At 44.0% G+C, this 27,438-nt stretch overlaps 1 protein-coding gene across 2 annotated transcripts; it reads right to left on the bottom strand.

The window, feature by feature from the left end:
- Positions 1-737: 737 nt before the first annotated feature.
- Positions 738-25,699, bottom strand: LOC139584620 (uncharacterized). 2 transcript variants are annotated; one of them, XM_071416670.1, is made up of 5 exons: positions 24,581-25,699; positions 8,889-9,065; positions 4,693-4,902; positions 2,668-2,881; positions 738-2,059 (listed from the first exon to the last, which is right to left on the bottom strand). In XM_071416670.1, the coding sequence occupies exons 1-5, from the start codon at positions 25,088-25,090 to the stop codon at positions 1,881-1,883; spliced, it is 1,290 nt and encodes a 429-aa protein (XP_071272771.1). In that variant the 5' UTR covers positions 25,091-25,699; the 3' UTR covers positions 738-1,880. The 2 variants fall into 2 exon arrangements, with proteins under 2 accessions (XP_071272771.1, XP_071272772.1); XM_071416671.1 differs by lacking the exon at positions 8,889-9,065 and having other exon boundaries at positions 1,747-2,059; positions 24,581-25,228.
- Between the last annotated feature and the right edge of the window lie 1,739 nt (positions 25,700-27,438).

The following is a 27,438-nucleotide window of genomic DNA, read 5'->3' as shown; positions in this document are numbered from 1 at the left end:
TGTCCTGTTTACTGGGCTATGTGGGTCAGGTGACCAGCCTGTGTCCTCAGAGAAAGGAGGCCGTGCTACGACGCCTGATATGAGCATTCACCAAGGTGAGAAAGAGAGATAGTGTGTGGCAGTCGTAGTGCTTGATGACATCTAACTATTGTTATGTGTCCAATATCGCCCTCTAGAGGAGATGGAGAGCAATGCAGCCCTGATGAGAATGCTCATGTCCAGCATCAAACAAACATTCCATAACCAGAATTCCTTCATACGGACAATAGACTACACAGCAAACTGCTCAAGAGGAGGAAATAAACTATTGAGTGGTTGATGGGTTAATCGGTTGTACAAACTTAACACACCTTTTGTATGAAGAGTCAAAGGTTTAAGTTTCCAGTGTTTTCTTTTCTATGATTAGGGGCAGTAGGCTCTTAACTGTGGTTGTGGAGCTTGGATAGAGTGTAGATGCTAGGAACAGGTAAGCATGGCCATGATTCTGATACTGGTGGTTAAATGTACAGTATACTCTGTCTTTACAGTGCATAATGCAAATATGTGTACATTTAACCTAATCCTTGTGTGTTTTATTTTAGTTATTTTTACAATATTTAGTTGGTGGGGGGGAGCAGTACTACACTTTTAAAAGTGCAAAGCTTCTCTTGTGATACAGATTTATGTCCGAACGTCTAAAATACCACTAGATGACATTATCACCTAACCATGAACTACATACTGTACATAGAAACCTGTGATTTATAAGACCATATATTTTATTAAACAAACAAACAATATCCATAGAAAGAGTACAATCTTCACTTGTATCAGTCCGGTGTGGTAATGACTGATTAAGCCAGTACTTATGGCACTTCAACATGATACCTTCTCCCACATGTGTTACTACTTAGTCAATCATCTTCATCCACATTGGAACATAATGCCATAATAAGCTCCTTCCACATCTTCCTGTGGAACTATGGGTGCATAATCCCAAAAGTACAAACTGGCTTCCTCTGCTTGTCTCCTTTCCTTCATCTGCACATATTGCGTTCATCTATCCTGCCTTTTTATATTAGTGGAGATGAGGAGAGACCTACTTCAGACGTTTTCTGCCTGCCACTCAGCTTCCTTCAACAATACTAAAAGTCCTAATCAGAGGCAGTTCTAGAATCTTCAAAGCTACTCAAACATTCTTCAGCAGTAAAGGGGTTGTAACAACAGAATCCATTTGTTTCTGGCTAATGGCCAAGGTTTGTGAGTTGTACGATGCACCAGGCACATACCAAAGGTGTCAAAAACACAGAATTACAGTAACATGCTGTACTGAATATCTCACAAGACAGGTCACTCCACCGGAAAAAAGATCAACTCCATCACATGATTCAAGTTTCAGTTAAACCCACAGTACATCAAGTGCAAGACTACATCTCAATGCTCTTTAACAGCTTCCTGTCCATCATCCAGCTATCTGAAACTACAGGATTGGTTGGATGAGGGAAGGTAAGGGAAGGAAGCCACTGTAGAACACCGAGACACTCCCATCCCTGAAATTAAACACTGACATATGCGCTTTGGTCCTCACGGCAGACCATACATAAAGGCTATAGATCTTGGAAATAATGTGTTTGATTTATTTGATACCATTCCCCTTATTCCACTCCAGCCATTACCACGAGCCTGTCTTCCCCAATTAAGGTGCCACCAACCTCCTATACATTCATCCATAGAGTCTGTTTCCTGTTCAGAACCCTCTCTGTGCTCCTGATCCATGGGCCCACGATGGTAAAGCAGCTTTTTTACATTTAATGTAAAAGCCACTTTTCTCTTTCAGCTGAAACAGGGACACTAGAGACAGTGTCCTACTCCGCCCCCATGTGTGTGTGTTCTCCCTGCTGTCACTCGAACATGGTGTGTGCCAGACCAGTCTGCCTGAAGGTCTCTGCCACCTGTCTGGAGTGCTGGATCTTGGCGGACAAGGCCTCCAACATGTCATTCTGGTCCACAGCCGTGGCCGTGTGGTAGATAAATGTCCCCAAGGACTCAAGACCCCTCATCCCCAGGTTCACCCCACAACCTGGTCGGAGGAGGGGGGGGGAGGGGGGGGACAAAGATACATTTTATCAGTGCTGTGAGTTGAATATCTATCAAACATAGTGAGAAGAAGAATCTGAAATCATGAGGTCTTGGGAGAGATGTTATATCTTACTCTTATCATAGATACTGAAAATATGAGAGATAAAACAAATCAAAAGGCGTTATTAATTTCATAAACCCCTCATTAATAAAAAACGGTTAAACGTAGCCTAAAAGACACTGAAAGGTACTCTAAAAGATGCTGAAATGTTGTAAAGTAAAAAGCAGCCTCAGAGAGATGGAGAAATTGATTTTCAGAGGCTAAAATGGCATTCAGTACAGTAGTGAGTCACACCACTTCATCTCACCCATCCATTTCTCTCTCCTTCTCAAGTGTCTTCATGCTCTAAAAATAGGGGCCCCTTGACAACAAAGGTGATTTATTTTACCTATGGGAAAACCAAGCACTCTGTTGATGATGATGATAATGAAGTCAAGGAGTTACACATACCTGCATTGGTGATACCATAGAAGTTGAGCACTGCGACAAGTGAGGCCAGAACATTTTTGTGTACCAATGTAAGCTGATGTCAGGGCGTTTGCGTGTACCTGTGTCGAAGTTGAGCACCCGTACCGCCTCCCCCTCCACGGTCACAGACACATTGTCTCCCTCTATGTAGGCGGCACTGACTCTCCGGTGAGACAGCTGGATGTCAAATAGACGTCTACTGCACTGCATGCGGTGCAGTGTCAGGTCATTGAGACGGGGCTCGATGTCGGTCTTATACGCATTAAACGACTGGTGGAAGATGTTCTTCATGATCTGGAGGGAGAGAAAACCAGAGATGAGTCATGGAACAGAATGTGTTTTGTAGGCTCGCCCCTAATTTATGTGTGCACTGTTACCTGGAGTTGCATGTCAAAAAGTCCAGGAACAAAGGACAATGCCCAAGGCCTAGTCAGCCCTTCCCACTCTAAGGGGCCAAAGTGTATCTCTCTGTTACAGTATCCAGAGACTGACTATTGAATATGATAGAGTAATACTATAGTATCCATGTCTGGTATCTCTCTGAAACTTGTTCACTGAGGATAACTCTGATGCTCTCTACAGTATATTGATGTATGATCTCTGTGGTTACTTGTATCTGTATAGAGTGTTATGGTCCTCTCGGGAATTCGGTCTTATTTACATTGGTCTCATCCCCCACACAAGCCTGTAAATGCTGTGACACCCCATGGAGATTGGGCCTTGGTGGTCAGGTTGCACTGTAAACTTGGTATTGTTTGATTGGTCAATGGTGGTTGGTTTAGGGTTGAAAGGTTACACACTACAGTTTTATAGTCTGTCATCTGTAGAATGACAGACTGTCATCTGTAGAAACAGAAACACCACCCACCCAGCCAGCCAAGGGCTGGATAAAGAAATCTGGTGTGGCCAAGACAAAGACAAAGCAACTGAAGATCCTCTTTGAGAAAAAGAGGGACCTGAGTGATTGTAACTGACAGCCCAGGTTGTCAGTGCAAGACCATGTTAGCTCATGGGCTCAGATTTGTTGCTCAAACCAAGAGCATAGTCCAGTGAGCTACCTCTGCCATACAAACAAACTGCGGTGCCTACCAGAGTCAATTGTACAGGAATATAATCAGGACATTTTATTATTATCCATTGATGTTCTGGAAGACAGTGAAACTTGAAAAAGAACAGTGGAAAACACATCTCTGACCCTCCTCTGACGTCTGCTCTGTTATCACGTCGATTGTAAAACAATTACAGCCATGAAATGAATGATTCCCCCTTCTTCCTTTCTCTGTCTTCTACTCTCTTCCTCTCTGTGACACTGCTGTGCTCTCCACTCATCTGTCCTTCGGCCTACACCAGGACAGTCATCCGTAACCAAGTAACAGCATACGTGTGTGTGTGTGTGTTCTACATGGAACAAAATAAGAGTTCTCCTATGGGGACAGCCTAGGAACAATTTTTTCTAAGAGCGTCCAGATGGCCACACACACACACACACACACACACACACACACACACACACACACACACACACACACACACACACACACACACACACACACACACACACACACACACACACACACACACACACACACACACACACACACACACACACACACACACACACACACACACACACACACACACACACACACACACACACACACACACACACACACACAGGGCTTTGCTCTGTGTAATCAACAGACTAACACAGTGTGGTCAGGGGTCATATGCTGGAAAGGTGTGAGGTAAGTAGGTGTAAAAAGCGACTCTGTGGCCAGGGTTATTATTAGAAATACAGTACATTAGTCTGGCCAAGCAGGGAGACAAGGCTCATACACACATGCATGGAAGGGCACAGAAAACATACTGTGATCACAGCATTCATTATTGGATGATTGATTCATTCATTTTCTGTCCATGTGTTTTCTAAACCTCAGTTTATTTATGTTGGTAAGCAGACAGTGGCAAGCCTGAAGAATAGGTCTTGGCTCTAGGTGTTGGCTAGTGGTCCCAACCCAGGTCCTAGGGAAATGTGCAGGGAATTGGTATGGAACAGATGCTCTGTGCTGTCATCAGAAATAGACACTGCCTGCTAGGGTCTTTACCGAAGAGTTAGCTGTGTGTCGGAGGAAGCGGACCATCTTGGTGTCTGAGGCGGGGCAGACCAGAGCCATGTAGCGGTTCCGGAAGGTTCCGTAGATCTTGAGGTGGAACCCTGGCTTGACGGCAGAGCTTTTCGGCTCCCTGAGAGCCTCCACTCCGTACGCAGACAAGTCGAAGAACAGGCTGTGGGCTCGGATCTCTGGGGTGGGCACCTGGAGATGAAAAGGAGAGGGATGTCAGTGTGTGTGTAAGAGAGATAGAGGAAGAGAGAGAGGGAGCAACAGATGCATTTAATTTAGATTAATTTAGAGTGCAGAGAGAAGAAATCAATGTCATACTTACCATCATCAGTATAGCAATAACATAAAACTACTTAGAGAGAACTGTTAAAAAAAACTTCATAGATTCAATGATACGTTCTTATCCTGTAAAACTGTTTAAACCATGTCATCGTTGAATACTCGTTTCTGATTGGTGTGAAGGGCATTATAGAGCAAGCATTATTTCCCTATAACGCACAGTATAACAGCACGGTATAATTCAATGGCTATACACTGAGTATACCAAACATTAGGAACACCTTCCCAATATTGAGTTGCCTTCGATGGCCACTGGTACACTGGAGAAGTGTCCGCTTCATATATGAATCCCGGTTTCAACTGTACCAGGCAGATGGCAGACAGCATGTACGGTGTCCTGTGGGAGAGCGGTTTGCTGATGTCAATGTTGTGAACAGAGTGCCCCGTGGTGGAGGTGGGGTTATGGTATGGGTAGGCATAAGCTACGGACAACGAACACAATTGCATTTTTATCAATGGCAATTTGAATGCACGAGATCCTGAGTCCCATTGTCGTGTCATTCATCCTCCGCGGTCACCTCATGTTTCAGCATAAAGCACGGCCCCATGTCGCAAGGATCTGTACACAATTCCTGTAAGCTGAAAATGTCCCAGTTCTTCCATGGCCTGCATTCTCACCCGACATGTCACCCGTTGAGCCTGTTTGGGATACTGTGCATCAACGTGTACAACAGTGTGTTCCAGTTCCCGCCAATATCCAGCAAATTCGCAGAGCCATTGAAGAGGAGTGGGACAACATTCCACAGGCCATAATCAACAGCACAACCAACTCTATGCGACAGAGATGTGTCGCGCTGCATGAGGCAAATGGTGGTTACACCAGATACCGGCACGCCCCTGCTCTCCACCTCTCTCACTCTCTCTCTTTCTATGTGACCCCTTTTCCACCCCAAAAGGGTGTTTAATCCTATAACCCCCCCCCCCCCCCCAGAATTGATCTAGATTCACATCAATGACATGAACCAGACCAGTGTGATCCAACAGTGTTTACCACTGCAGAGGAGAGAGCGGGGTGGGTAAACAGGTCATATCCTCTGAGCTAAATTCATTAACTAACGGAAACGGCCAGCGAGAGATAGATAAGTTAAGTAGTGATTGGAAGTCACAGCTGTGTGAATCTGTCCCTGTGGAGAGGATGTAGCTGGAGCACAATAAGACAACAGAATAAACCCATGAGGAACACAAACAGGTCTCTGAGAAACAGATGTGACACATCACTGCTACTGCTCAACCTTATGAAACACTGACCTGACATAGCCTTGGATAGAACAAGGGGTTTCTCTCTCTCTCACGCGCGCTCTCTCGCTCTCTCATATTTGTGTTTTACATCGTTTGCATTGCTATTACATCTGTGCCCACAGCCCTGTCTTCTTTATTATGAGAATAAACTGTGTCTTATCAGTGTTTTTCCTGGTGGCTGGTTAGCTATGCAGGACGTGTGATGACTGCTTATGTAAATATGATCCAGGTGCCTATCTCTCCCTGCAGGGCAGCCAAGAGTCTGTGTCTGTTTATTACTTAGGAGACCATCTCAATTGTCTAGAAGGGCTTCCTCGCCTCATCTGCTCACCATCTTCACTGATCAAACCTAGCCAATGTGTAAGCAATATAGTGGATGCCTATTATATCTATAATTTGCATTCACCAGACCAGTTCTTTCATGTCAATGTAGTTGAAGGAAAGAAGATAATGAGAGTAGGCTATTTTAGAGTACTGAGAATTATGTTCTAGAACCAGTAAGAGAGAATCATCATGAATCAAGACATTTCTGGTGCCAGAATTGTACCTATAATGAACCCAAGTTGAGTTAACTTTCAGTTTTATAAAACATTAATTTCACATGAAAGGAAAATGGCATGTTGCAGTATGAAGTGCCTCTAACTTGTCTTTGAGAAACTTCCCAACCAGCAATATAGTTCCTCATGCTCTTTCAGCAGCTATAGGGGCAGAGATAAAACATGAACAAAGGCTCCCAAAACACCCAGTACCGTACGTTCTTTTACAAACTGCAACGCTCTCAGTATGGTCGTTAGATGTACACTTGTACACATGAAATTGTGTCATTCCAAACTTTATCCACAACGTTATGTTCCATTTTGTGTGACCTGAGTGGTTCCCCCTATCCAGCTGTGCTGCTTCTCCAAAGAAGTATCGCTCAAGTCCCACTACACTGACAATGTTGTTGTTTCCTTTGTTCATGTTTTATCTCTAACTGTAACTGCTGAACGAGCATGAGGAAGTATATCTCTAACTGTAACTGCTGAACGAGCATGAGGAAGTATATCTCTAACTGTAACTGCTGAACGAGCATGAGGAAGTATATCTCTAACTGCTGAACGAGCATGAGGAAGTATATCTCTAACTGTAACTGCTGAACGAGCATGAGGAAGTATATCTCTAACTGTAACTGCTGAACGAGCATGAGGAAGTATATCTCTAACTGTAACTGCTGAACGAGCATGAGGAAGTATATCTATAACTGTAACTGCTGAACGAGCATGAGGAAGTATATCTCTAACTGTAACTGCTGAACGAGCATGAGGAAGTATATCTCTAACTGTAACTGCTGAACGAGCATGAGGAAGTATATCTCTAACTGTAACTGCTGAACGAGCATGAGGAAGTATATCTCTAACTGCTGAACGAGCATGAGGAAGTATATCTCTAACTGTAACTGCTGAACGAGCATGAGGAAGTATATCTCTAACTAACTGCTGAACGAGCATGAGGAAGTATATCTCTAACTGTAACTGCTGAACGAGCATGAGGAAGTATATCTCTAACTGTAACTGCTGAACGAGCATGAGGAAGTATATCTCTAACTGTAACTGCTGAACGAGCATGAGGAAGTATATCTCTAACTGTAACTGCTGAACGAGCATGAGGAAGTATATCTCTGGTGGGGTAAGTTTCTCAAAAAAAGCGTCTGCGCATTTCTATAACATGCCAATTTACATCAAAAACATTGATTTGTTCAAATTAAGTGATCCTCTCCTTTAAAGACACACAGTAAACACATGAACACATCAGAGTTCATACAGACAGAGGAGACAGCTGTTGCTTAGCAGATCTTGTTGTGCTGATAGCTGCCTATGTCATCATCCTGTCTGTATTTCCTCTGTTTCCTCTGTTCCTTCATTATCCCGTCATTCATTTCTTCCTTCCTTCCTCCCCTCTCCCAGTAACACCACTAACTCATCACACCATCCACACTCTGGTTGCCATGACAGATGACCTTTGGCCCAGGAACATCAGAGCTGATGACATCACAGTCAGGTAACAGATGAGGACCAAGACAATACACGGCCTGAGGGCCTAACAAGCCTGACATACAGTACAGTAACACCTGCTGTACACCTGATAACATCAATATAATTCAAAAGGGGCTTCAGCCTGTCACTGACTACTTTTATCTGTGGATGGATCTCAATGTTCCCATAGAGTGCAATAAGCTCTATACTGTGTACTTAAGGAGATGTTCAGATTACCATAAACACACCAAGGGCAGGTTTGACAGACCAACATGGAACAGGGCCATATTGCTAGTATAGACAGTCCCTATGGCCATTCTACAGAGCTATGGTTTATATAGGAGTTAAATACTGTATTGTATTCAGCTGTGGATCACCAGGGCTCTGTTTGATCAGTGTGTGTGTGTGTGTGTGTGTGTGTGTGTGTGTGTGTGTGTGTGTGTGTGTGTGTGTGTGTGTGTGTGTGTGTGTGTGTGTGTGTGTGTGTGTGTGTGTGTGTGTGTGTGTGTGTGTGTGTGTGTGTGTGTGTGTGTGTTTGTTTGTTTGTTTGTTTGTTTGTTTGTTTGTTTGTTTGTTTGTTTGTCTGACCTGTCTCTGGTCCAGTCTCTCTATAGTGGCATTAGCCCCGTATGCGTGGCAGGACTCTACAGTGTAGTCAGAGCTGATACCCAGCACAGAGCATGAGTCCCCACACGACCCATCAGCCACCACGATCACACGCGGCCAATCAGAACCCGGGATCTTCCGCAGGTACTCCTCTGTGAACTGATAAACAGGAAGAACAGATCAAGAGAGAGAGAGAGAGAGAGAGAGAGAGAGAGAGAGAGAGAGAGAGAGAGAGAGAGAGAGAGAGAGAGAGAGAGAGAGGGGGGGGGGGGTAGATAATTTTTTAGGCCGTTATTGTAAATAAGAATTTCTTCTTAACTGACCTGCCTCGTTAAATAATGGTTAAATAAAATAAAATAAAAATGTTTATACCCTCCCTTTCTATCCCTCTTTCTGTCTAAACAAACATGCTTATCCTAAAAGTGGTACGACATCATCAGAGACATACCAATCATACAGCTTAAAGGATCACACTTACACCCCTGTCCATGTGCCCACGAGCAAGGTACTTAACCCTAATTGCTCCAGGGTTGCCGTTGATAATGGCTGACCCTGGCCGTAACCCCACTCTCCGAGGGTGTCTGAGGGGGAGTTGGGATATGCAAAAAAACACATTTCCAAAAACACATGAAATAGGACAAATATAAGCACCCACCTAATTATTATTATGATGAGGACTATTATTGTTATTATTATCTACAATACCAAACAATAACAGCCCTATGTTTGAGACAACTTTGTGTGTCTGTGTGTGTGCTTGCGTAGGGTGCAGCCGTGCGTGTGTCTGTGTCCGGCTGGCTCTGATATCCTGGTTTGTTTAGGTACTGGTTCATGTCTGTGATAAGGCTAAGTGTCCAGAGCAATAGAGCAGGGCAGTGATCTGGTGTAAACACTATCACACACACACACACACACACAGATAACTGTTGATTAAAACAAATACAAAATATTGTTAGTTTATACAGAATAAATACCTGATAACAGGAATAGAGGAATTAATAATACAGATAGAAAATAATAGTCAGAGACAGAGAGAGACAGAGAGCGAGAGAGAAAGAGAGAGAGAGAGAGAGAGTGAGAGAAAGAGAGACAGAGACAGAAAGAGAGAAACAGAGAGAGAAAGAGAGAGAACGACCGGGGTACTGCAGGCTGCTGTTAGAGTCTAAATTATCCTTATAACTTATTCTGTGGCGATTTTAAAATAATCGGTTCAAGGACATACACTATATATGCTAAAGTATGTGGACACCCCTTCAAATGAGTGGATTTGACTATTTCAGCCACAACAGTTGCTGACAGGTGTATAAAATCGAGCACAGAGCCATACAATTTCCATAGACAAACATTGGCAGTAGAAAGGCCTTACTAAAGAGCTGAGTGCGAGCCAGGCCTAACCGCCCAACATCTGTGCCCGACCTCACTAATGCTTTTGTGGCTGAATGGAAGCAAGTCCCCGCAGCAATGTTCCAGCATCTAGTGTAAAGCCTTCCCAGAAGAGTGGACGCTGTTATAGCATTAAAGTGTGACTAACTCCATATTAATGCTGATGACTTTGAAATTAGATATACGACGAGCAGGTGTCCACATACGTTCGGCCATGTAGTGTACATCTGGTGTAATAGAAGCAACTATTGGCACCATGATTGTCTTAGCATTTTTTGTTTATTGACATTAATATTTCTCAAGAAGATTTTTCCCATTCACTATAATGGGGGATCCTGCTTTTCTGAAAACAACAGCCTGCAGAACCGCGGTTGGCCTTGAACATCTTTGGCTTCAATGAGAGGGAGAAGTCGTTCTCCCCTGGTGTGTGTCCAACAATAAACTCAATCAGGTTTGAGCCAGTGATGGCTGAGAGTCGAGGCTAAGACGTGTTAAATCCATTCAGACTACAGAGAACTGGTGATTTAAAAGTCCTGTCATTCATTCACAGATCCCACAGCCTGGGACTAAACCAATAATCAAGCACTCCTGTCTAATAATGGCTATGGACAGGACGCTTCAGAATTGTCAATGTTCTTTAATGATGCAGAACTTTGTTCCGATCAAAGATATGCTTGACCTTGACGTTCACCTGCTTTAATGCATAAACATGGAGTGAGTCACTGGATCGCCAGGAAGGCAGCAGGGAGGAATCAGGGAGAGGAGGGTGAACCAGGGGTGGACAGCTCTCATCCTCAAGGGCTGCACTGTCTACTGGCCTTCATTCCTACCTTTAATCAGATACTGATTAACCAATGGGGATTATTATTGCCATGGCAATAGGTACTGATTTATTCATTACGAATGTCATGAAGTGATCAAAAGGCACTGGTGTGAACTGAGAAACTCTGGCCAGCCAGCAAACAGATAAGGCCTTTAGGGCAGTGATCCTCAACACTGCTTCTTGAGAGCTGCAGACTGCATGTTTTTGTTCCAGCTCAGCAATAAAACACATGATTCAGCTAATCAAGGGGACAATGATCAGTTGATTAACTGAATAAGGTGTGATGGCACTAAGCTGGGACAAAAACCTGCAATACTACTGTGGCTCTAGAGGAGCAGGACTGAGGGTCTCTGCCTTTCAGAATAGAGAGAGCCTGAGGACACATATTTTCCAGGTTATGTTGTGTCAGCAGATAAGCCCATCTTTAGTGAATGTGATCATAATTTTGCCATTATATAATGATGTGCTATAAGCCCTAGTACTGTAGGCTGCCATCATTCTACCATTGTTTAATGCTGTAATGCAGAGAAAGGGAGATTTATGCAATGAGTGGTACGGTAATCTGCATCAGATCACATTTACCAGTGACTCTTTAAAACCAACTATACATCAGATGTGTATCTATCAGGTGGTAATGTATAGTCAATGAATCACAGGCTATTCTATAGAACAGCATGGTGGCTGGTTAAATTTTTTTTAACTAAAGAGTGAACAATCATATGATCCTAAATACATATTCAATATCTATATACAGTTGAAGTCGGAAGTTTACATACACTTAGGTTGGAGTCATTAAAACTCGTTTTTCAACCACTCCACAAATTTCTTGTTAACAAAGTATCATTTTTGCAAGTCGGTTAGGACATCTACTTTGTGCACGACACATTACATTTTTCCAACAATTGTTTACAGACAGATTATTTCACTTATAATTCACTGTATCACAATTCCAGTGGGTCAGAAGTTTACATACACTTAGTTGACTGTGCCTTTAAACAGCTTGGAAAATTCCAGAAAATTATGTCATGGCTTTAGAAGCTTCTGATAGGCTAACTGACATAATTTGAGTCAATTGGAGGTGTACCTGTGGATGTATTTCAAGGCCTACCTTCAAACTCAGTGCCTCTTTGCTTGACATCATGGGAAAATCAAAATAAATCAGCCAAGACCTCAGAAAAAAATTGTGGACCTCCACAAGTCTGGTTCATCCTTGGGAGCAATTTCCAAACGCCTGAAAGTACAACGTTCATCTGTACAAACAATAGTATGCAAGTATAAACACCATGGGACCACGCAGCCGTCATACCGCTCAGGAAGGAGACACGTTCTGTCTCCTAGAGATGAATGTACTTTGGTGCGAAAAGTGCAAATCAATCCCAGAACAACAGCAAAGGACCTTGTGAAGATACTGGAGGAAACAGGTAGAAAAGTATCTATATCCACAGTAAAACGAGTCCTATATCGACATAACCTAAAATGCCGCTCAGCAAGGAAGAAGCTACTGCTCCAAAACCGCCATAAAAAAGTCAGACTACGGTTTGCAACTGCACATGGAGACAAAGATCGTACTTTTTGGAGAAATGCCCTCTGGTCTGATGAAACAAAAATAGAACTGTTTGGCCATAATGACCATTGTTATGTTTGGAGGAAAAGGGGGAGGCTTGCAAGCTGAAAGACACAATCCCAACCGTGAAGCACGGTGGTGGCAGCATCATGTTGTGGGGGTGCTTTGCTGCAGGTGGGACTGGTGCACTTCACAAAATAGAAATATATGTGGATATATTGAAGCAACATCTCAAGACATCAGTCAGGAAGTTAAAGCTTGGTCGCAAATGGGTCTTCAAAATGGACAATGACCCCAAGCATTCTTCCAAAGTGGTGGCAAAATGGCTTAAGGACAACAAAGTCAAGGTAATTGGAGTGGCCATCACAAAGCCCTGACCTCAATCCTATAGAACATTTGTGGGCAGAACTGAAAAAGCGTGTGCGAGCAAGGAGGCCTACAAACCTGACTCAGTTACACCAGCTCTGTCAGGAGGAATGGGCCAAAATTCACCCAACTTAATGTGGGAAGCTTGTGGAAGATTACTGGAAACGTTTGACCCAAGTTAAACAATTTTAAGGCAATGCTACCAAATACTAATTGAGTGTATGTAAACTTCTGACCCACTGGGAATGTGATGAAAGAAATAAAAGCTGAAATAAATCATTCTCTCTACTATTATACTGACATTTCCTATTCTTAAAATAAAGTGGTGATCCTAACTGACCTAAGACAGGGAATTTTTATTAGGATTAAATGTCAGGAATTGTGAAAAACTGAGTTTAAATATATTTGGCTAAGGTGTATGTAAACTTCCGACTTCAACTGTATCTATACCTTTTTGGTTACTACATGATTCCATGTGTGTTATTTCATAGTTGTGATGTCTTCACTATTATTCTACAATGTAGAAAATAGTAAATATATAGAAAAACCCTGGAATAAGTAGGTGTGTCCAAACTTTTGACACATACTGTATATATACACACACTGAACAAAAATATAAACAACAATTTCAAAGATTTTGCTTAGTTACAGTTAATACAAGGAAATCAGTCAATTTAAATAGATAAATTAGGCCCTAATCTATGGATTTCACATGACTGGAAATACAGACATGCATCTGTTGTAAGATGGCGCCGGAGAAGAAGGCAGACGATTTACGTGCCCCCAGCCGATTGTGTTATTTTGTTTGTTTATTTGCGTTTTTTGTAACTTATTTTTTTACTTATTTTGTACATAATGTTGCTGCTACCATCTCTTATGACCGAAAATAACTTCTAGACATCAGGATTGCGATTATTCACCACGGACTATCAGAATCCTTTTTTTCCTTTCACGACTCTGTCGAGCCCAACGCGAAAGATATACTGCTTCCTCGGGAACAGGCCCTGATCCCCATGATCTAAGAAGAGGGGCGGGGGGGTATGCCTTATGATTAACGAGAAGTGGTGTGATCATCATAACAACACACAAGAACTCAAGTCGTTCTGTTCACCTGATCTAGAACTCCTCACAATCAAATGTCGACCGCATTATCTACCAAGGGAATTCTCGTCAATCATAATCACAGCCGTATACATTCCCCCCCAAGCAGACACATCGATGGCCCTGAACGAACTTTATCTGACTCTTTGTAAACTGGAAACCACACACCCTGAGGCTGCATTCATCGTAGCTGGGGATTTTAACAAGGCTAATCTAAAAACAAAACTCCCTAAATTCTATCAGCATATCGATTGTGCTACCAGGGCTGGAAAAACACTAGACCATTGTTATACTAATTTCCGCGACGCTTATAAGGCCCTCCCCCGCCCCCCTTTCGGAAAAGCTGACCACGACTCCATTTTGTTGATTCCAGCCTACAAACAAAAACTCAAACAACAAGCTCCCGCGCTCAGGTCTGTTCAACGCTGGTCCGACCAATCTGAATCCACGCTTCAAGACTGCTTCGATCACGCGGATTGGAATATGTTCCGCATCGCGTCCAACAACAATATTGACGAATATGCTGATTCGGTGAGCGAGTTCATTAGGAAGTGCATTGACGATGTCGTACCCACAGCAACGATAAAAACATTCCCAAACCAGAAACCGTGGATTGACGGCAGCATTCGCGTGAAACTGAAAGCGCGAACCACTGCTTTTAACCAGGGCAAGGTGACCGGAAGCATGACCGAATACAAACAGTGTAGCTATTCTCTCCGCAAGGCAATCAAACAGGCTAAGTCTCAGTACAGAGACAAAATCGAGTCGAAATTCAACAGCTCAGACACAAGAGGTATGTGGCAGGGTCTACAGTCAATCACGGATTACAAAAAGAAAACCAGCCCCGTCGAGGACCAGGATGTCTTGCTCCCAGACAGGCTAAACAACTTTTTTGCCCGCTTTGAGGACAATACAGTGCCACTGACACGGCCCCCTACCAAAACCTGCGGGCTCTCCTTCACTGCAGCCGAGGTGAGTAAAACATTTAAACGTGTTAACCCTCGCAAGGCTGCAGGCCCAGACGGCATTCCCAGCCGCGTCCTCAGAGCATGCGCAGACCAGCTGGCTGGTGTGTTTACGGACATATTCAATCAATCCTTATCCCAGTCTGCTGTTCCCACATGCTTCAAGAGGGCCACCATTGTTCCTGTTCCCAAGAAAGCTAAGGTAACTGAGCTAAACGACTACCGCCCCGTAGCACTCACTTCCGTCATCATGAAGTGCTTTGAGAGACTAGTCAAGGACCATATCACCTCCACCCTACCGGACACCCTAGACCCACTCCAATTTGCTTACCGACCCAATAGGTCCACAGACGACGCAATCGCAACCACACTGCACACTGCCCTAACCCATCTGGACAAGAGGAATACCCATGTGAGAATGCTGTTCATCGATTACAGCTCAGCATTTAACACCATAGTACCCTCCAAACTCGTCATCAAGCTCGAGACCCTGGGTCTCGACCCCGCCCTGTGCAACTGGGTCCTGGACTTCCTGACGGGCCGCCCCCAGGTGGTGAGGGTAGGTAACAACATCTCCACCCCGCTGATCCTCAACACTGGGGCCCCACAAGGGTGCGTTCTGAGCCCTCTCCTGTACTCCCTGTTCACCCACGACTGCGTGGCCATGCACGCCTCCAACTCAATCATCAAGTTTGCGGATGACACTACAGTGGTAGGCTTGATCACCAACAACGACGAGACGGCCTACAGGGAGGAGGTGAGGGCCCTCGGAGTGTGGTGTCAGGAAAATAACCTCATACTCAACGTCAACAAAACAAAGGAGATGATTGTGGACTTCAGGAAACAGCAGAGGGAGCACCCCCCTATCCACATCGACGGGTCAGTAGTGGAGAAGGTGGAAAGTTTTAAGTTCCTCGGTGTACACATCACGGACAAACTGAACTGGTCCACCCACACAGACAGCGTTGTGAAGAAGGCGCAGCAGCGCCTCTTCAACCTCAGGAGGCTGAAGAAATTTGGCTTGTCACCAAAAGCACTCACAAACTTCTACAGATGCACAATCGAGAGCATCCTGTCGGGCTGTATCACCGCCTGGTACGGCAACTGCTCCGCCCACAACCGTAAGGCTCTCCAGAGGGTAGTGAGGTCTGCAGAACGCATCACCAGGGGCAAACTACCTGCCCTCCAGGACACCTACACCACCCGATGTCACAGGAAGGCCATAAAGATCATCAAGGACAACAACCACCCAAGCCACTGCCTGTTCACCCCGCTATCATCCAGAAGGCGAGGTCAGTACAGGTGCATCAAAGCAGGGACCGAGAGACTGAAAAACAGCTTCTATCTCAAGGCCATCAGACTGTTAAACAGCCACCACTAACATTTAGCGGCCGCTGCCAACATACTGACCCAACTCCAGCCACTTTAAAAATGGGAATTGATGGAAATTATGTAAAAATGTACCACTAGCCACTTTAAGCAATGCCACTTAATACAATGTTTACATACCCTACATTACCCATCTCATATGTATATATACTGTACTCTATATCATCTACTGCATCTTGCCATCTTTATGCAATACATGTACCAGTAGCCACTTTAAACTATGCCACTTATGTTTACATACCCTACAGTACTCATCTCATATGTATATACCGTACTCTATACCATCTACTGCATCTGCCATGCCGTTCTGTACCACCACTCATTCATATATCTTTATGTACATATTCTTTATCCCTTTACACTTGTGTGTGTGTGTAAGGTAGTAGTGTGGAATTGTTAGGTTAGATTACTGTTGGTTATTACTGCATTGTCGGAACTAGAAGCACAAGCATTTCGCTACACTCGCATTAACATCTGCTAACCATGTGTATGTGACTAATAAAATTTGATTTGATTTGATGATCTGCGTGAAGAGGAGGCGGAGAAAGAGGGTCCGAATGGCGGGCTGCCTTCTGAGAATTCGAAGGCGATCGAATAAACCCCCACTTCCCTCCATTCTGCGAGCAAATGTGCAATCCTTGGAGAATAAAATCGACTAGTTACACGGAAGATTAAACTACCAACGGGACATTAAAAACTAACACCTTATGCTTCACGGAGTCGTGGCTGAACGACGACAACATCAACATACAGTTGGTTGGTTATCTTCTTATGGCTGAAAGGGCAGTAATGAGTAGCTTGGATGAAAGGTGCACAGAGGTGCCCAGAGTAAACGGCCTGCTCCTATGTCATAGTTGCTAATATATGCATATTATTAGTAGTATTGAATAGAAAACACTCTGAAGTTTCTAAAACTGTTTGAATTATGTCTGTGAGTATAACAGAACTCATATGGCAGGCAAAAACCTGAGAAGTTCCACTCTCTGTTTGGATATTTTCTGGGGGTGCCAGATTTTCAACCAAGCTCTCATTGAAAATACAGAGAGATATGGATGGGTTTTCACTTCCTACGGCTTCCACTAGATGTCAGCAGTCAATAGAACTTTGTCTGATGACTCCAATGTAAATTGAGGCCAAAGGAGACATGAATGAGTAATCACTTCCATGAGGTGCCCACGTATTGAACTGGCGCGTTCACGTGAGAGTGAGCTCCGTTCCATCGGTCAATTGAAGTCGATGTAATTCTCCGGTAGGAACGTTATTCAAGATGTATGTTAACAACATTCTAAAGATTGATTCAGTACATCGTTTGACATGTTTCTACTGACTGTAACGGAACTTTTGGACATTTCGTCACGTTATAGTGGACGCACTTTGAGACTTTGGTTAGGGGGTTTGGTAAACAATTCGAAAGTAGCTAATTGGACATAAATAACGGACATTATCGAACAAATCAAGCATTTATTGTGGACCTGGGATTCCTAGGACTGCATTCTGATGAAGTCCATCAAAGGTAAGGAAACATTTATCATGTATTTTCTGGTTTCTGTTGAGTTCAACATGGCGGCTAATTTGGCTATTGTTCTGAGCTCCGTCTCAGATTATTGCATGGTTTATTTTTCCGTAAAGTTTTTTTGAAATCTGACATAGCGGTTGCATTAAGGAGAGGTATATCTATAATTCCATGTGTATAACTTCTATTATCATCTACATTTATGATGAGTATTTCTGTTGAAACGATGTGGCTATGCAAAATCACTTGATGTTTTTGCAACTAGTGAATCTAACGAGCCAATGTAAACTCAGATTTTTTGATATAAATATGAACTTTATCAAACAAAAGATGCATGTATTGTGTAACATGAAGTCCTATGAGTGTCATCTGATGAAGATAATCAAAGGTTGGTGATTACTTTTATCTCTATTTCTGGTTTTTGTGAAAGCTATCTTTCGCTGGAAAAATGGCTGTGCTTATTGTGGTTTTGTGGTGACCTAACATAATCGTTTGTAGTGCTTTCGCTGAAAAGCCTATTTGAAATCGGACACTTTGGTGGGATTAACAACAAGATTACCTTTAAAATGATATAAGACACATATATAAGACACCGCCCGCCAGTCAGGAGCTGATAGATCCGCCCGCCAGTCAGGAGCTGCCAGAGCCGCCCGCCAGTCAGGAGCTGCCGGAGCCGCCCGCCAGTCAGGAGCGACCAGAGTCGCCCGCCAGTCATGAGCTGCCCGCCAGTCATGAGCTGCCCGCCAGTCATGAGCTGCCCTCCAGTCATGAGCTGCCCTCCAGTCATGAGCTGCCATTCAGTCCGCAGCTGCCATTAGTCCGGAGCTGCCCTTCAGTCCGCAGCTGCCATTAGTCTGGAGCTGCCCTTCAGTCCAGAGCTGCCCCTCTGTCCTGAGCTACCTCTCTGTCTTAAGCTACCTCTCTGTCATAAGCTACCTCTCTGTCATGAGCTGTCCCTCAGTCCGGAGGAGTTTCCTCAGTCTAGTGGGGACCTTTGTGAAGGTTCCTAGGCCAAGGTCGGCGGCGAGGGTCGCCACTCAAAGGACGCTAAGGAGGGGGACAAAGACAATGGTGGAGTGGGATCCTCGTCCAGCGCCGGAGCCGCCACCGCGGACAGATGCCCACCCAGACCCTCCCCTAGAGTTTTAGGTGGTGCGTTCGGAGTCCGCACCTCAGGAGGGGGGTACTGTCACGTTCTGACCATAGTTCTTGTGTGTTTTACTTGTTTTAGTGTTGGTCAGGACGTGAGCTGGGTGGGCATTCTATGTTGTGTGTCTAGTTTGTCTGTTTCTATGTTTGGCCTAATATGGTTCTCAATCAGAGGCAGGTGTTTTGTGTTGTCTCTGATTGGGAATCATATTTAGGTGGCTTGTTTTGTGTTGGGGTTTGTGGGTGATTGTCTTCTGTATTTGTGTTCTGCACCAGATAGGACTGTCTCGGTTTTCACATTTTGTTGTTTTGTATTTTGTATAGTGTTCACGTTATCGTCTCTGTGTTTATTAAACATGTTGAACACTAGCCGCGCTGCATTTTGGTCCTCTCCTTCACCAACGGAAGAAAACCGTTACACAGAGACACATACAAAGCTCTCCCTCACCCTCCATTTGGCAAATATGACCATAATGCTATTCTCCTGATTCCTGCTTACAAGCTCAAATTAAAGCAGGAAGCACCAGTGACTAGATCAATAAAAAGTGGTCAGATGAAGCAGATGCTAAGCTACAGGACTGTTTTGCTAGCACAGACTGGAATATGCTCCGGGATTACTCCAATGGCATTGAGGAGTACACCACATCAGTCATTGGCTTCATCAATAAGTGCATCGATGACGTCATCCCCATAGTGACCGTACGTACATACGCCAACCAGAAGCCATGGATTACAGGCAACATCCGCACTGAGCTAAAGGCTAGAGCTGCCGCTTTCAAGGAGCGGGACTCTAACCCAGAAGCTTATAAGAAATCATGCTATGCCCTCCGACGAACCATCAAACAGACAAAGCGTCAATACAGGATTAAGATTGAATCGTACTACACCGGCTCTGACGCTCGTCGGATGTGGCAGGCCATGCAAACCATTACAGACTACAGAGGGAAGCACAGCCGAGAGCTGCCCAGTGACACGAGCCTACCAGACGAGCTAAACTACTTCTATGCTCGCTTCGAGGCAAATAACACTGAAACATGCATGAGAGCACCAACTGTTCCGGAAGACTGTGTGATCACGCTCTATGCAGCCGATGTAAGACCTTTAAACAGGTCAACATTCACAAGGTCGCTGGGCCACACCAGGATGTGTACTGCGAGCATGTGCTGACCAACTGGCAAGTGTCTTCACTGACATTTTCAACCCCTCCCTGTCCCTGTCCAGGTCGGTAATACCAACATGTTTTAAGCAGACCACCATAATGCCTGTGCCCAAGAACACTAAGGTACCCTGCCCAAATGACTACCGACCTGTAGCACTCACGTCTGTAGCCATGAAGTGCTTTGAAAGGCTGGTCATGGCTCACATCAACACCATCATCCCAGAAACCCGAGACACACACCAATTTGCAAACCGCCCCAACAGATCCACAGATGATGCAATCTCTATTGCACTCCACACTGCCCTTTCCCACCTGGACATAAGGAATACCAATGTTCAACACCAAAGTGCCCTCGAAGCTCATCACTAAGCTAAGGACCCTGGGACTAAACACCTCCCTCTGCAACTGGATCCTGGGCTTCCTGACGGGCCGCCCCCAGGTGATAAGTGTAGGTAACAACACATCCTACACGCTGATCCTCAACACAGGGACCCCGCAGTGGTGCGTGCTCAGTCCCCTCCTGTACTCCCTGTTCTCTCATGACGACATGGCCAGGCACGACTCCAACACCATCATTTAATTTGCCGATGACACTACAGTGGTAGGCCTGATCACTGACAACGAGACAGCCTATAGGGAGGAGGGCAGAGACCTGGCCGTGTGATGCCAGGACAACAACCTCTCCCTCAACATGATCAAGACACAGGAGATGATTGTGGACTACAGGAAAGGAGGACCGAGCACGCCCCCATTCTCATCGACGGGGCTGCAGTGGAGCAGGTTGAGAGCTTCAAGTTTCTTGGTGGCCACATCACCAACAAACTATCATGGTCCAAGCACACCAAGACAGTCGTGAAGAGGGCACGACAAACCTATTCCCACTCAGGAGACTGAAAAGATTTGGCATGGGTCCTCAGATCCTCAAAAGGTTCTACAGCTGCACCATCGAGAACATCCTGACTGGTTGCATCACTGCTTGGTATGGCAACTGCTCGGCCTTAGACCGCAAGGCACTACAGAGGGTAGGGCGAACGGCCCAGTACATCACTGGGGCCAAGCTTCCTGCCATCCAGGACCTCTATACCAGGCGGTGTCAGAGGAAGGCCCTAAAAATTGTAAAATATTCCAGCCACCCTAGTTATAGATTTTTCTCTCTGCTACCGCATGGAAAGCAGTACCAGAGTGCCAAGTCTAGGTCCAAGAGATTTCTAAACATCTTCTACCCCCAAGCCATAAGACTCCTGAACATCTAGTTCAGAGGTGATTCTACATCTGCATTGCTTGCTGTTTGGGCTTTTAGGCTGGGTTTCTGTTCAGCACTTTTTGACATCAGCTGATGTAAAAAGGGCTTTATAAATAAATGTGATTGATTGATTGATCTAGTCAAATGGCTACCCAGACTATTTGCATTGCCCCTCCCCCTCTTTACACCACTGCTACTCTCTGTTGTCATCTATGCATAATCACTGTAATAACTTTACCTACATTGACTCTGTATCGGTACCCCCTGTATATAGTCTCGCTATTGTTATTTTACTGCTGCTCTTTAATTACTTGTTACTTTTATCTCTTATTCTTATCTGTATTTTTTTGAAACTGCATTGTTGGTTAGTGGCTCATAAGTAAGGATTTCACTGTAAGGTCTACTACACCTGTTGTATTTGGCACATGTGACTAATAAAATGTTATTTGATGTATTTGATGGTTAACTTCTTGGAACTATAGGGGGTGCTGTTCCGCATTAGCATATTTGTGTCTCCAAATTAAACTGCCTCGTGCTAAATTCTTGATCGTACAATATGCATATTATTGTTATTATTGGATAGAAAACAGTCTATAGTTTCTATAGGAGTTGAAATTTTGTCTCTGAGTGGTACAGAACAATTTCTACAGCACTTTTCATGACAGGGTTCAGATTTCAGAAATTTTTACCTCTGATCTGGGGTCTGTTTATAAGGCCACAGTGAATGCTATGAAGAAACCGACACTACCTACGTCTTCCTCTGGGTGTCTGTACGTCATCACGTTTTCAATGAAGTCTATGGGACGTTCACAGCCATTATAAATGACAAAAATGTACAGAGACCCCTCTTTCTCAACGTGCGCCTCAAGCGTGAAGGCCATCGGACCTGCCTCGTTCCAAATCGTTTTCTAACCAGCAGTATTTCTCCGGTCATGTTTTCAGTCGTTATAGTTGTTAAAAACATCATAATGTAGTGAATTTTAACCGTTTTATATCAATTTATATCCGTTTAGTGCGATTTTGAGGAATTTCTTTGTCGTGCACTCTGAAAGTTTGGACACGCTTTAGGGTGTCGGTCGTTGGTGATGGACATTTCGAAGGACAGAGGACATCTATCGACCAAAAGACGTTTATAACATAGAAAGGATACATTGCCCAAGAATATGATGGAAGATCAGCTCAAAGTAAGCAATATTTAATATGATAAACCGTGTTTCTGTCGAAATATTTTAAACGCATACATCGCCATTTTGTTTGGTATAGCTTCACTTGGCCAACCCTGTATTGAAAAGTAAGGATAATTTTAAAAATGTAAATCAGCGGTTGCATTAAGAACTAATTTGTCTTTCGATTCCTGTCAACCCTGTATTTTTTAGTCAAGTATATGATTAGCTTTTAATTAAACTAGATCACTCTGATAGATGACGTCAGACATATTGAGGCTTGATTTCCTAGTATTTTCATTGTGTAACCACGGTTTTGTATGGCTAAATATGCACCTTTTCGAACAAACTGTATATGTATGTTGTAAAATGATGTTACAGGAGTGTCATCGGAAGAATTCTGAGAAGGTTAGTGAAAAAATTAATATCTTTTGGCGGTGATTACGTTATAGCGCTCTTTGCCTGGAATCGATGCTCTGGTAACGTTTTCACATGTGGTATGCTAACTTATCGATTTATTGTGTTTTCGCTGTAAAACGCTTAGAAAATCTGAAATATTGTCTGGAATCACAAGATCTGGGTCTTTCCATTGCTATGCTTTGTCTATTCTTATGAAATGTTTTATGATGAGTAAATTGGTCATACACGTTGCTCTATCTAGTAATTCTAGTGGATTTGTGATGGTCGGTGCAATTGTAAACTGTGATTTCTACCTGAAATATGCACTTTTTTCTAACAAAAACTATCCTATACCATGAATATGTTATCAGACTGTCATCTGATGGTTTTTTTTATAGGTTATTGGCTATCAATATCTTAGTTGAGCCGAATTGGTGATAGCACCTGAAGGAGTAAGAAACTGATGGAGTTAGAATAGTGGTGTATTTTGCTAACGTGTTTAGCTAATAGATTTACATATTTTGTCTTCCCTGTAAAACATTTTAAAAATCTGAAATGGTGGCTTTATTCACAAGATCTGTATCTTTCATCTGGTGTCTTGGACTTGTGATTTAATGATATTTAGATGCTACTATCTACTTCTGAAGCTATGCTATCTATGCTAATCAGTGTGTGGGGGGTGGGGGGTGATCCCGGATACGGGGTTGAGGTTCGGTAAAGGTTAAAGATACCTTCAAAAAAAGGTAGGGGTGTGGATCAGAAAACCAGTCAGTATCTGGTGTGACCACCATTTGCCTCATGCAGCGTCACAAATCTCCTTTGCTAGTGGCCATCGAAGGTGAGAATTTGCACACTTTTATTGATTACGACGCTAAACTGTAGTCAGGTCAAGACCCTGGTGAGGACAACGAGCACACAGATGAGCTTCCCTGAGACGGTTTCTGGCAGTTTGTGCTGAAAGACTTCGGTTGTGCAAACCCACAGTTTTATCAGCTGTCCGGGTAGCTCATTTCAGACCATCCCGCAAGTGAAGAAGCCAGATGTGGAGGTCCTGAGCTGGCGTGGTTACACGTGGTCTGCAGGTGTGAGGCCGGTTGGACGTAGTGCCAAATTCTCTAAAATGACATTGGAGGCGGCTTATGGTAGATAAATGAACATTAAATTGTCTGACAATAGCTCTGGTGGACATTCCTGCAGTCAGAATGCCAATTGCACACTCTCAAAACTTGAGACATTTGTGGCATTTTAGCTCATGGGGTCAACACTTTGCATGTTGTGTTAATATTTTTGTTCAGTATATATATTCAATATATATATGCTTGTCAGAGTGATGCTTGTCAGAGTGTAACCCCCCCTATTGTTCTCTCTCTCTATATATAGAACGTACAAATAATGTGACAAGTAATGCATTTTTTTCAATAAAGGTTTAGAAATAAATGGAAATATATGTAGTGTACCTTCGTTCCCAGCTGAACCTTGATTTCCACCTTCTGTCTCTTCTGCTCCAGAATGCTGAGCAGGTACTCTTGAAACACTCCTATCTTCGTGAAGAAGTGCTCGTTGTGCCAGCAGCCCTCCATGTTATCAAAGTCCACCCCCAGTTCGAGCAGGAACTCCACACTGCGCGGGTCCAGGGCAATCTGCTGGGGGCGGCAGAGCAGCGCCGTGCGGTACCTCTCATCCAGCAGCGTGAGCTTCAGCACCTTCCCCGAGCGAACAGCGACTAGCGCGGCCGTTAGCCCCACGGGACCCGAGCCCACTATTAGAACCGAGATCCGGGCCCGCCATTGCCTGATCCCGTCCAGGCTCACTTTGACCACCACGTAAAACACCACGGCCACCAGAGTGCTGAGCGCGGTGTCGTAGGCTAGAGCCCGGTACTGTTCCTCTGTTTTCTCCTTGTTGATGCTGTTGAGTCCGGTGCTCTCCGTCTGCAGCCCGTCCATGCTGTGGCTAGATATGAGCATTTATCACTTAGACTTGTTGGAGGTAGAGAGAGCTTTCTTACATGCGCACTGTCACGTTACTGTCGCCTTGGTCAGTGCTCTCCAGCAGAGAGAGAAACGCAGCGTCTCTCCACACAGACCCATCCACTCAACGAGACCAGCTGCGACCAAACACACATTCTCTTCTCTTCTCCCGCAAGTAAAGTCACAGTTGGCTAGACGACCCAGGAATGACACTGTTGTGAATAAATTATTCAATCAGTTACGATGTATTTCAAAACCATAAAACAAAATAACTGACCGAAAAAGCGATACTGTATCGCTTTACCGTCTATCTCCAGCCGCGGTAAGTGTAACAATTACACGTTAACGAGCGCCGGGCGTTCTGTCCTGTGGTCACAATCAGGTCCTGCAACAAGTTCAGAGGGCATAAACTCAAAAGAATCCAGTTTCACCCGAGTGTAAAACAAGTAATCCGTTTGAATAGGGTCTAATTGACTTTGACTGTGAGTGAATGTGTAGGCTATTTTCAGTCAAATATGCATCCCACTAATATTGTCCATCTGGCCAGTGGCCACATTGCTTCCAGCCCTCTATGTGACCTGCTGCAACACTAACTGCAGTCTGTCTGCAGGTCTGGACAATCAGCTCTGGGTTTATTTCAGGGACTATTGATTCTCTGTCTAAAACCAGGCATGTCGATTAGCTCCGACCTCTATCTCTCTCTGTAATGACATGGCTGTAACCTAAAACACCATCAGTATATATTGCGGTTGGCCTCCCCAGTAGAGAGTGTGGTGGAATTATTGTAATCAAAAGGAGAGACTTTTAAGATTTCTTCAAAACAATCCAACTTTATTATTTAATTAGTGCAGTGATGGAGCTGGTCGATAATCACCCCTGGAGGTGATCACTGAGAACTCAACGAGCTGGTTTGAGCCACAGTATTTTATAGCAAAGTCCATCCTCCTTCAGTCTACGTAACACACAACAGATGCATGGAATGGGTCACAAGGTTAAGATTTGTATGAAAGATACTTATAATTCACAGCAGACAGTATCTGTTGTGTGAACAGTTTTCATGGTGTAGAGACCAGTGTCTGGCCCTGTCACGTTCGTTGAAATAAGCGGACCAAGATGCAGCGTGGTATGTTTCCATCCTTTTATTCGGAAGAGAAACTTAAAGAACAAAACGAACAAACGAAACGCTATAAATAATGCTCACAGGCAACTATACATAGACAAGATCCCACAAAGCACAATGGGAAAATGGCTACCTAAATATGATCCCCAATCAGAGACAACGATAAACAGCTGCCTCTGATTGGGAACCATACTAGGCCAACATAGAAATATAAATTCACCTAGATGACCCACCCTTAATCACACCCCTACCTAACCAACATAGAGAATAAAAGCTCTCTATGGTCAGGGCGTGACAGGCCCCCCAACTTCATACAGGAGCCATGTCTCCCTGGTATTGTATAGAACAGAAACATTAACTCATGCTCTGGAATGCGGTATCCCCAAAGACATCGTAAATCTCCTGTCAGTGTTATCTCCCAGAGGCCCACTTTCAGTTCACACAGACACAATAGAGAGTTATAAGAACCCTCTACTCTGTTGCATAAAACAACCATTTGATGCAATAAAAGTATTACAAAATAGGCTTGTAATTTCCGCCATAAGAGATGGCAATGTCACTGTGATAGCTTAACCCCAGGGGACTGCGCAGCTGCAGAGACAGGCTGGATGACAGTAAGTCAGCAGCACACTTCTCTTGCAGAGGAAAGGCTGTGTGGGGCTGTTCCTTATCATGGAACTTAGTATATTTAGGGCATAATTGATATACATGTTTTATCCAGAATTCATACAAATGAAATGTAGATGTAAACGTTTTTTTTGCATATCGCACAAACACACTCTTGTACAGCTAACCTTGTGGGGACAAACAATTCAGTCCCATCCAAAATCGTATTTTCCCTAACCCCTAACCCCAACCCGTACTCTTACCCTAACCCTAACCTTAACCCCAAAACCTAACCTTAACCCTAAAACTAACCCTAAACCTAATTCTAACCTTAAACTTAAACCCCCTAGAAATAGCATTTGACCTAGTGGGGACCAACAAATTGTCCCCAGTTGGTCAAATTTGATTGTTTACTAGTCTTGTGGGGAACAGAAGTCCCCACAAGAATAGTTAAACACGTCCACACACACACAAACACGTCCACACACACACACACACACACACACACACACACACACACACACACACACACACACACACACACACACACACACACACACACACACACACACACACACACACACACACACACACATACACACACACACACACAAACTGT

Source organism: Salvelinus alpinus, chromosome 9 (genome assembly GCF_045679555.1).
Source record: "Salvelinus alpinus chromosome 9, SLU_Salpinus.1, whole genome shotgun sequence".
Lineage (NCBI taxonomy): Eukaryota > Metazoa > Chordata > Actinopteri > Salmoniformes > Salmonidae > Salvelinus > Salvelinus alpinus.
This window is presented reverse-complemented; position numbering and strand designations above follow the sequence as displayed.